At 26.9% G+C, this 12,920-nt stretch overlaps 1 protein-coding gene across 7 annotated transcripts in view; it reads right to left on the reverse strand.

Moving 5' to 3' along the window:
* Positions 1 to 12,920, reverse strand: part of LOC114124190 (PR domain zinc finger protein 1-like) — a 65,591-nt gene that overhangs the window by 5,243 nt on the left and 47,428 nt on the right. The window contains exons 1-4 of one of the 7 annotated variants that reach the window (XM_050206350.1): positions 6,458 to 7,285; positions 6,309 to 6,384; positions 6,132 to 6,218; positions 1,250 to 1,311 (exon numbers count right to left, since the gene is read on the reverse strand). In XM_050206350.1, the coding sequence (XP_050062307.1) occupies positions 1,250 to 1,258 (9 nt within the window). In that variant the 5' untranslated portion in view covers positions 1,259 to 1,311; positions 6,132 to 6,218; positions 6,309 to 6,384; positions 6,458 to 7,285. Of the gene's footprint in view, positions 1 to 1,249; positions 1,312 to 6,112; positions 6,219 to 6,304; positions 6,385 to 6,457; positions 7,286 to 12,920 lie in introns of those variants that run through there. The other 6 variants (XM_050206349.1, XM_050206347.1, XM_050206345.1 and 3 more) reach the window with 6 other exon arrangements.

The following is a 12,920-nucleotide window of genomic DNA, read 5'->3' on the forward strand; positions in this document are numbered from 1 at the left end:
TTAAAAAAAATATGTATTTGTAAATGTATTTGCCAAATACCAATGTATAGTGACAGGGATACAATAATATATATCTACCCAATTGGCAACTAGTTTAAAATGATTTTTATACTTCATAGAGTTAATAATATCAAAGAAACTATAATATCATACAATATAAGTACGAGGAAAAAGCCGAGTTTTTCAATATTGAATTTTTTAAATAATTTCAAAACTATTAAATACACATAACACATATTTTGATTTGTAAAAATTTGTTAAGATTCAATTTTAAGTATAAAAGAAATTATTATTTTGTATTTTTATCTTTCAGATTTTAACGAGCTTATAGGGATAATTATATTATCTCGTAATTATCAAGTAAATGACTGGAGATAAAAAAAAATGTTTGAAACATCTCAGTAAAAGGTTGTTGAACTTTTGGCCCGGAGCCGTATCGCCCGTATCCGATTATGGCGGCTGTCTAGTATAAATCCGCCTCGACAATTAAAATTGCGGACCTGAAAGTTCGATAACGCAGTTCTAGATCGCTGCGAAAAGAATCGATTGGCGGCGGCTTCGCAATAAAGAGGTAGCAAACTAAAGAAAATAGGTACCACGCCAATGTTTATGTAGACAAATATAATAGTTAATAAAAAAAAATAATAATAATAAATTAACGACTCGATAAAATTAAATAACCAAATAATTGTCGAATGTTCGTCGTGACTACCAACAGACCAGACAGAATCAATGTCAATGTAACGGAAAATATACGGTGCAATGTGTCTGGAAAATGATAGAGTGAAAAAAATGTACGTCTAGTATTTGAACTCAGATTAAATTTTCAACGGATATAAATCGTATACAATTGAATTCATATTAGTAATTTTAGAATATAATTTCAGTAAACAGAATTATTTAAGTACATTATTATAAATACAGTGACCTGTTTATTTTTTATGCTTAACTGGTATAAAACCAAAATGAATCCAATTCAATACATTTTTTTTATGTTTTTACTAGTATAATATGTCCATACACTCCACAAATAATAATAATAATAAAAACATAAAATGTGTAAATGTGTATCTATTTTTAAATAACGCATTATTATAAAATATAATAATTATTATTATATTATACTTTCATCGGTTGCATAATATGATTTATTGTTAATATTATTTATGCTTAATAATTTAATGTGTGTGCAGAATTTCACCCTAAAAAATGTTTCTTCAATTATACTATTAAATATAGTTACATTTACCTGTCTCATTGTAATTCTTGATGTTTTACTAGACCCCCATAAATGCTCTGCAATGGTATAACCTGTAAACAAAAAATAAATACAAATTACAATTTGCAATACATAGAATAATTGCTATTCTAAGTCTTTCAATATATGAGTATTTGTATAACACATGTCTGGTTTTATGTCCAATGCAGTCTATAATTGTTTTTTTCAATTTTGCTGTCCCTTATTGTTACAGATTAAATCCTATGTGAAATACATAGTCCACATTTTACAGCATATGCACTGTTCTGGCTGTAGTTAACAGTGCAGTAATTGCAGGATCAATATGTAAGTGGTGTTGGTTAGTGACATAGCCAGCAGGTATGCCTGGTAGGCCCAAACCTACCCACTTTTTTTCAAATATGAATGTTTTATATAATATTTCTTTTTTAATAATAATATTCATTGATAATCCTTATCTCATCAAAATATCAGGCCTACTGTAATGATATATACATTATGATATATCATTATTTAAATTTAAGAAAATTAAATAAAAATATTATCCGTATAGCTGCACAAACATTAATTAACATAAGATAGGTAATTATTATTGATTTTAGATTTAAGAAAATTAAATAGAACAATATTTGTACAGTTGTACAAACATTAAATAACATAAGATAACTATTATTGATTAAGTTATTTTTAGATTTAAAAAAATTAATAATCTTTGAAGTTGTACAAACATAAATTATTATGACAATAGTAACACACAAATGATTTTATAGTGCTATCTGTAAATTCATGTACAAACGTGGCATATTCACATCTATAAAAAGGGTTACGACAGTCAACACGTCGGCTCAGTCGCTCACCTAACATATTCTCAATAAACATTCTATTTTTCTGTTAATTTTTATAAATGTAATAAATATGATTTTCTGTAACTCTATTTTTCGATTTATTTATTATAATACATATACCTCTATCTCTTCTGATAATTTAAGATCTACTACACCAAGTCCGATAATTTGTTCTAAAGGTAAGTAAAAAATATACTTAATAAATATCTTCTATACATTACCACCTCTTAGAAAGAAAAGACTTGTACCCATCCCTCATTTTATATCTCATAAAATGATAATTTGAAGATACATAACTGAAGAAATAAATTTTTAAATACAATCCTATACTTTAACTTTATATCATATTTTTAACTCATTACAAAGTGGCACCTAATACAACTTCAGTTTTTATAAACTGAGAGTCTTTTCTTTTTTTCTTTAAGATTACAAATGTATAATACCTTCAAAAAATGTTACTACAGCCAATAATTAAAAAAAAAAAATAATAATAATTAAATAAATAAATAAACATAAATAATTATAAAGTTGCCATTAAACAAATATATTAATAAAATATAACTTGCCAATAAACAAATTTAGTATAAAATAAAAGGTCATAAAGGTTGCCATTAAACTTAATAAAAATTGTTAACATACAATTTGAAATACAAAAATTGTATATTTGCCAATAAACTAATATAATTTTATAATAATATAACTTGCTAATAAACAAGTTAAATAAAATATTTAAAAAAGCATATATTTGTTAATGTCAAACAAAAAATCAAATACAATAGTACAAATCTTTATAAAGATTAATTTCTAAAGTATCCAATAAATAAAATTTTATTAAATTAACATTATAAATATGATAAACCCATCCTAATAATATTCATCATAACATATTTCATATCATATTATTAAAGTAATTTTTACTAACATACCTAATAACATTAACAAATTTAATAACTTAATATTTACCGAAGTACATTTTTCTGAGATTAAAACATTCTGGGTTCATAAATTAAATAAAGACGGGCTAATTTTAGAACTTAACAGGAGAAACTTAGTATCAACCGCCAATCGGTACAGTTGTTGAGATTAAAAACAAATTATTAAATTATTTAAAAGGAGAATCCATAGAAAGCGATTTTTTTTTCTCTCTAACATTCTTTGGTAATCCTATCAATAATAACAAAAAAATTGAAATAAATGATAAAAAAAAGAGCTTATTTTAAACCAAATAAATTTTCGAATTCAATACCAGACTACCTATATAGATTCGTTTTTAAAACAACATAATAAAGCCGCTCTAATAAACGGTTGGTCAGATGATGACAAAAAATTATACATCACAGCATTTCTTGAGGTACCTGCATTAACTTTTTTTGATAATATACAAGATGACATCACCAGCATTAAAATGGGTGAACCTTGAGGAAAATGTATGCAAAGAATTCGAACCAATTACTCAACCGAAATGATTAGACTAATATTAGAAAAAAGAAAACAATTAGAAGATGAATCTACGGTAGCATACTGCATACATTAATGAAGCAGAATCTTTGGGTAGGAAAATAGATAAAAACATGTTACAAGAAGAAATTGTTCATAATATCATGAAAGGTCTTAGACTGAATATTACAAGGTATATAGGTATTATGGGTAACAAATATTTAAATGAATTAAAAGAAAATGTAAGGAAATACGAAATGATAGAATTTATGATCACAGGTCATATACCTCAAATTCCCTCAGAATTTAAAACCGGTATAATAATAAAAAATCAATTAAATCAAATTAGTAACCAAACTGAAGAAGAAAATAAAATAAGCAATGAAATTAAAGAACTAAAACAAATTATTCAAAAAATATGTTAGTATCAGACATATATGACAATCTAGACATTAAACAGATATTATCAACAACCTACTCCCCTCAAACACAAGGATTTATAGAAAAAATTAATGACGTTCTTTGAAATTAAATAAAAAATTATACTGATAATGATAATCAACATAGGTGGTCATATTATCTACCATAATATATTACTCTAAGCTAGAATGCTATACAACAAACCAGTACTAAGGACAGTCTATTTTTTTACTTAATGCATGGTTTTGAACCCTCCTTTCCAATAGATAATAAAATAATTTCCAATAATTCACCATACGACAAATCTTTAATAGAATTAAACGAAATAAGAAATAAAATTCCTCTAATGATAAAAGATACACAAAACAAACAAATAAAATATCATGACAAATCTCATAGAATGATTAATTTCAATCCAGGAGACTCAGTATTAATCATATTTCCATTCAATGAATTATGTAAATCTCAAAAACTCACATCTAAACATAGGAGTCCCTTTAAAATAATAAAAAAAATAAATTACCTAAATTACCAAGTTCAATTAAAACTGAATAACAAAATAACTATCGACGTAATTCATATCAGAAGAATGAAACCATATACTCACTGATACAAAAAAAATTTTTTTATAGTTTAATTTATGAATATATTATATACTAAAAATAGTTAAATTTTTATATAATAATTACCTAAGACAAAATTATGTTTTAATAAAAAAAAAAAAAAGAAATTTACTACTATATTATGTTAATAATAATAATAATAAAAATATATATATTTATCTAAGTATCTAACCTTAGCAAGATGTATCTTACACCAATAATCAACTTTACTCTGCTATAACAGGCAATAGGATTCATTGCATATGACTGTAACGCACCAAAGATAAACTTAACGGTTTTTAACAGTCTCAAGATAGACTTTTATGACATCTCAAATACAATCAACATTCAACCCATTTCAAGAATTCAATTATTACAAAAAACAGAACTTACAAAATTCCATACAAATCATGCTTAATAATAACGAATTATCTTATAATAGAATGCTCAATGATGGAAGATGCTCAAATGGTAGATAACTGATTTTTTACAGAAATAGCGTAAATTAGCAGCTTACACTGTTCAGAAATTTGTCATATGCAAAATTTTTATCTTCCTCTTAGAAGAGTTATAACAGGTATAAAAATCAACGAAACAAAACTCTTTTTGACCACTACAGCGGGCTTAATAGATAGATACAGAAACTGCATAGATACCACTTTTACATCGGAAAAGAGCACTTGACACGATGTAATTGTGCAAGCAAACCTCAAAATTGTATTAACCACTGGATTAGCAACAGTCAACAATAAAGAAAATACTATAATACTTCCAACTGGTACCTTATTTAAACTATAAGATCAATACAGGCTTAAAGCATATCCTTATTATACCAAACTTTTGGATGGAGTTTAAAATTAGTAGCTGGCATTTTTAGTAGCATCACACATTATACATATAATGCACATTATTGCACAACATGCACAAAATACAACAATAACAAAAAAACGAAGAACAACTACAATCTCTGTAGATTTCAAACCAAGAAAAAAATTAAGATATACAAACATTCAACACAAACAGTCAAAAAAACAAACCAATTTAGCCACACTCAAATAAAAAGAGATTATCATTAATCTGATAAAAGCATTCATGCAACCTAGTCATATATAAATTTTTAAAAAAAAAACTATGTATTCTTGCTGTATCATTGTATCATTAATACTAAGTTATAAATTGAATAGTTGTACTTAGCTTAGTAATTAACTGATCTATTCATTCAAACAATAATTGTTCCTTATTAAATAAAAATATTATTCGTACAGTTGCACAAACAATAATTAACAAAAGATAATTATTATTAATTAAGTAATTTTTAGATTTAAGAAAATTAATAATCTTTGAAGCTGTACAAACATAAATTATTATAACAATAGCATATATTATGACAATAGCAACACACAAATGATTAATAGTGCTATCTGTAAATTCATGTACTAATTAACATCTATAAAACAGGCTACGACAGTCAACACGACGGCTTTTATATCTCATAAAACAATGAGTTGAAGATACATAACTGAAGAAACAAATATTTAAATATAACCCTATACTTTAACTTTGTATCATACTTTTAACTCATTACACTACCCAAGAAAAAGTATCTAGCTACGCCACTGGTATTGATATTTCGGTACACTTTAAGTAAACCTTGATACTGCTATGTACTTTGATATCCTATAATAAATACAATTTAATTGGTAGGTATTAAAAATGTTAAGCCTAAAAAACCACAATAATAATAAGGAAGAAATTAAACATACCTACCTGGTGAGTTAGGAAAAGACATGGTGCCATCCAAGTCCTTGTACGTTCATATTATAAGATCAATACTATTATAGGCCTATAATCAACAGAATAATATAATTTATAATAAACTATCAAATCAATAAAAATATACTTTCAAATATTCTTACCATTTATTTATTTACATCACAACAACCATTCAACGTAGCTAATTTATTGTTCTTATAATTTAATTTTGACTGGTGAAGTGACAGATGACTGTGAGATAACGTTTTTAAGTCACAAACATTTAAGAATATTATAATTGTTATGTTTAATATAATATTTACGCGTTATTATAATTTACTGATATCACTTTATCACAATATTATTAAATAATAAATTTTCCAAACATAGACTTTCTAAATTATGGATACCACTACATAAACACTTCGTTAAATAACGTATAAAAAACGGTTAATTAAAAAAAAAAAACAGACCTTTAAGCACCATAAAGATGTGATAATTATAAATAAATGCAAATACCGGGATGCATGAACGTTCGCTAAACGTTTAACGATCCGTTAGCGCCCTACCGAATGATTAAAATTGTATTCATCCGTTAAACAATCTTTAAATGTTCAATAGTTTTATTATATAAATAAAGGTTACCAGCTCATTAAACTAATTTCGGCTCTTTAAATTTTAATCAATCGATAATCCTACAGTTTTCACGTAGTCACTGCAGCTGTTGACATAGCATCTATAGGTCCTGAAATGTTATCACTTTTTCTGTGATAAGCTTAAAATTCTACACAAACTTTGGTATCATGTTTAATACCAATATATTTTTATTGTACGATTTCTCATGACAAACAAGATCTTATTAAGAATATTGTGTTGCAAGAGTGGCAGGTAAACTATTTCAGTCGCGGGCGACGTGTACGGCTCGTGCCGCATTCGCCCAAGACTGAGATTGCACCGAGCTCTCCGGACCGCGACAATGTACACATAGGCTCCTATTATCATTTCAGGACAACTCTGACGTAGCAGCACACGACGGCCGTAATTACAACTTTTTTACTGTAAAACATGCCAATTTTGTTCTAATAATACGGCTTACAGAATGGTTTTAGAGAAAAATATCTTAATTAAAAGTTGTAGAGGAGAGTTATATTGGGTGACGTACTGATGTATAAGACTCGAATTTCGATATTTCATTTTCGAACTCGATAAAATCGTTTTGCGTTTTCTGTTTTTTTTTTTTCACTTTTTACTTGTGAATAATTGGTATAAAATTAAAATATCAAAAATCGAGTCTTATACTTCACCCGATATAACTCTCCTCTGCAACTTTTCATAAAGGTATTTTGCTTTAAAATCATTCAGTAAGCCACATTATTGGAACAAAATTGACAAATTTTTATACTGCATTATGTTATATATTATCCCAACAAAAACACTTCGTCGAACTCCGTGTAAAAAATTGCTAAGTCAAAAAAAACTGGTCATCTTTAGCATTATAAAGATGTGATATCATTAATAATATTGCTATGTACACTAAATTAAAAAAAAAATAGTCATTTATTAGACTTGGGCATTATAAAGATCTGATATCATGAATAAATGCTAAATAATTTAAATTTAAAATAAATCTATTCTATCTCAATAATTTATTTACTTTGCGAGAATTTATTTTATTTATAAATTAATAATAAAGACTTTTTTTATAAAACAAATTTAGTTACATTTGTCATGGAAATTTGTTAAATAGTCCAGTTACAAACAGACATATTTATTTGTCGAAATAAATTCTAGCAAATTAAATAAATTATTGAGATAGAATACACTTATTTTAAATTTAATTTACTTAGCAATTATTAATGATATCACACCTTATTATAATGCTGAAGATGACCAGGTTTTTTTGACTTAGCAATTTTTTACACGAAATGTTTTTGTTGAGATATCAGTAGTTTTTTAAAACATATTTGTATGTATCAGCATGTAGTATGATTTGCAGGTTCTTATGTTTTTATTTATTTATTATTATTTTTGTTTATTTAATGTTATATTCAATTTTTTTCCATTATAATAATACAAGCATCTTAACCCCCTCTGCCTCGTAGCTATTGTTCAAAATAAATAATTACTTATGAGTAACTTTGTGTTCAATTTTCAAGTATTTTTGACTTAGCCGAAAAAATTTAATCGAAATGTATAATGTATAAAATAAAAACTAAACAAAAACGAATAACAAATGCATACATTTAGCCTTAAAAATTAGCTAAATAATTTGAAATTAAGTAAATTATGTAAAGAAATTGCGAATCTAAAGAACTGGTCAAATTCTCAAATATCTACGACTTATATTTTTTGAATAATAACAATAATTATTTAAAATCGTTTGAGTATAAATCATTATCGTTACGCAATCTCGTAAAAATTTAAAAATTAAAGGTTCATAACATTTTTCTTATAATGACGCTCGAATTTTCTCTTTAGCTATTTGAAGAAAAACTTATATGAACCTTTAGTGTTGAATTTTTTTAAGCTAAGGTATAAATACCAAAATTGTTATGAATTTTCAACTACAAAATGCAAAATGACTTGTATATTTTCGCAATTTTGACATATTTTCTAAAAATTTGAACTTTAAACACTTATTTGTGACTAACGATTTTAGATTTTTTTTTAACTACAATAAGAACAACTTATAAGAAACCTTATGTATTGTATTAAATTTTTAAGTTTTTCAAAAAAATAAACCAAACTATTTTGAAAATTCAACTGTATATAGATAACACTAATATAAATGTTTTATGAACATTTTAAGAATTTACATTGGTTTGTTTTTGAGATTGAGATACAACTATATATAAAAAAATTGATTTTGTCTATAACTGATTTTGCTTAAAAATTCTCGTTTTTTCGTAATTTTTTTTTTTTTGTTTTTAATATATTTTGGAAAAGTACTGTAAAATTTTTACTTTTGGCCTCTATAATGTATCAATGATATTCACTTTACTATTGGAATGTAGGTACCCCTGAGGCCCTGAAGTTTTAAATTAAAGCATTATTTCGACAAGTTTTGCAGTACACAGACACAAAAAAAAAACATTAACAGAAAAAAAACACGCATCATTGTATAATCAATACATTCATCATTTCGTTCAGAATCTAAAATTACCATAATACCTCAATATTTTTTCCTAAACGTTTGAAGATAGAATTGATACTACTTACTAGCTAATGTAAATATAGTAATAGTAGCCTAAGTCTTAGGCCCTAAGATATTATATTATACTATAGCTTGTGTCAACTAATTGATTAAATCAATATGTACTTTGTATATAATATATACATATTATAGTACTGTAAATTGTCAATTTAGTCCTTCCAAAAGTACTAATAAGATCAAATATACAAATAAACAAATGTATATGTTACAGTTAAAGAGTTTGACTCTGTTATTTTATGAAATAACTAGGTATTTCATGAATTACTTACGAATGTTAGTTAAAGTATGAAATAATATATAAAAATCATACTTTAATTAGGTTTTTTTTATAGATTACCTAGTTATTCTACACAATATTAGTTTGATTTACGTTAAAGTATAGAATATATTTGTACATAAAATATATTATAATATTTTATTTATTTTAAATCGAATTAATTATTTATTTGTGCACGCAAAGCTATTGTCATTATGGCATTTAGAGTTGCACACAACTTATGTTTTCCTACAAACTCAGTAAACACATATGACTGTAAAACTATTACTAAACGGTAACCTTATAATAACACGATAAACGAACATGAACACTGCGTCATTGCCTATTGACAGTTGAGCGGTAATTTATATTTGATACGAATATACTGAACCAAGACGAAACATACGATATCGTACGGGCCACCAAAATATTTTGTACAATTTGATACATTAACGAAGCGATAATTTATAAAATAACTAGTTAAGGTATAAATTATGTACACTATGCTTACATTTAAGGCGTACAACTATATATACATTTATTTAAATTTTTTAAAACTTTTTTTTAGTAAATGTTATTGCAACACACGTCTTTTAACAATGTTTGTATCTAACATGAGCGTAGACACAGGATGATATGGGAGATTGCCCTCATGACTGTTTTTATATACCTATATTGTATACATCATACTATTTATCAGTGGCGGCTCGTGTGCTTTGAAAGTGAGAGGGCGATATAAAATTGCTTATTTATGGAAATTACCTAATTCAAAGTATCGAACACAAATAATATTAATAATAGTTATTTAATACATATATATTTAGTTATTATGTTACGACAGTACAAAGTAATTAATAAACATACACAAGTTTGGAATCCGTGCACATATTGCGCGATTAAAATCATCGTCCCGGCGGCAGTATTATTTTTAAGTTCCTCTTCTTAGTTTTTGTATTCGGATTATAGTTTTGACGAGGGACTTTTAACATCGCCCAAGCATCGCATTCGCTGCTTGCGGGTCCCAGAAAATTGTTATTGGTTATCGAATCTCAGAAGCTACAAACCCTACAGTGTTGAATGATTTATTTTTAAACTCCCATTATTTGATAATGTTTTCATAATATTTATTAGTGTAAATATAGGAAACACAATTTTTTATTTTTGACAATTATACTACATTATAAATTTGAAGTTTGATATTAAACTTATAAATTAGAAATAAATGATAATTTTAGAAGGGGACGATCGCGCCATCGCCCCTATCTACTGCCATTTATAAAAAAAATAAAATAATTTTTCTTTACGAAAATTAGCTAGTTTTTTGGGGTAAATATTATATCCCCTCCTCCAATGAAAATTCCTGTCTATACCACTGCTATCTTGAATAGATATATTTTATAATTAAACAACGCCTGCACAGTTCAACATTTTTAAAAGCAAAAAAATATACGCCAATGTATATATACTGTTGCGTGCCAGTATCAGATTTAAATCCAGATGGTTATTTTGAACGAAAGTTAAACTCAATAACGAAATATGTCTTTATTGCATATAAATAAAATACATGTAACAAACAAAATAAGTGGCTGAGTGTCGTGAAAGTGCTCAGTTGTTGATAGCTTTGGTACATCTGCCGTTGCTGGTCTTCGGGCTCCCTTATATATTGTGGTGCGTCTCTTGTTTACGTCGAGTTGCCGCCTTCTGGGTGAAACCAGGTGTCCTTGTAGTTGTTGCAAATTCGGACACGAATTTGAGAATGTGCAATAACATCTCAAATGCATCATTAGTGCACTATAATTATTGGTGCGCTTACTATCCCGACACGTGTCATGGTCATAGTAGCATCCGCATTACCCTCGACAAAAGGCATGGTCATACTAACTTAGCCTTGATAACTCGTAGCCCATAACAATATATATATATATATATACTTGTAGCCATTTTCTACGACCATTTTTTTTTTGCTCATCGTAAACTCCGTTCATGTAATTTATAATTAAAATAATTAAAAATAAACAAAATACAGACGAAAATATTGTTAAATTGAGTTACTTAATTATGTATAAAGTATAACGAATGTCGGAACGTCTGATAAAATCACACAACGCCAAAGGTCGTTCTTATGCAATGACTCATTGAATAACGATATAATATGATAACAGAGTACCTACCTACACCGTACAACAACATATAGTTATATAAATTTGATTTATCGAAAACGTGTTATTTAGGTTTTTTAAAAACATCGTATACCTACGTCAAATGGCTATTAAATAATAAAAGTTTTTGATAATACTTTATTGGAAAAACAAAAACTGATTCTAGAGAAGATTCTCTCGGAGAACAAATCAACGTTTATGCAAAATGTTCGTTAGGCCATCGGTTCACCGAGAAAACGCGAATGAAAACTATCAATTTCGTAATATTGAAAATCTTGTTTACGAGCTATTTTCCGGTAAAACCGTAAGAGATAGGACGAAAAACATTAGACGTTAAAATAATCCCCGTAGTAAACAACTGCGTGTATTTGACACGGTCCCGCGTAATAGTCATTTGAATTCAGGCGGCCTTTACGGGGAAACTGCGCTATCACTTCTCATATCAATTACCAGTCGTCGACGTGCGACACAAATTTCTATAAAAAACTAGATAGAGAACTCCTGCTATCAATTGAAGCCAGGTTTTTCGGTTGGCATTGTATGGTATTTTATATGGTAAATATTAATTATGTTGTGTTGTATTTTATGATGTCTAAACCTGTTGTTTAAAAAAAATTAAGAATATTTTATAGAAATAATTTTTCATTTATTTCTATATTTTACCATTAAAAACGATGTTATTCCTAATACATATTGTATAGAAAATGTAATGTTTTGCCAACCGAAAAAATGGCGGAAACTGATACGCGAGCTTCAATGTTAATAATATAAATAATATACGAGTTCCTTATCTAGTTGGTATAGAACACTGTGACGTGCGACGCCGACACGGCTACATTGAACTAAATACATAATATGTAAATATTATAATTAAAATGTTTATATTTTGGTATTTGATGATTTAGTATACTCTCGAAAAAAATATTGGGAACACCTCTGACACCAGGGGTTTCCAAAGTCAAAATTAACGCTCAAAGGTCATTCTCGGCCGGTAAACA

Source organism: Aphis gossypii, chromosome X, assembly GCF_020184175.1.
Source record: "Aphis gossypii isolate Hap1 chromosome X, ASM2018417v2, whole genome shotgun sequence".
Taxonomy (NCBI): Eukaryota; Metazoa; Arthropoda; class Insecta; order Hemiptera; family Aphididae; genus Aphis; species Aphis gossypii.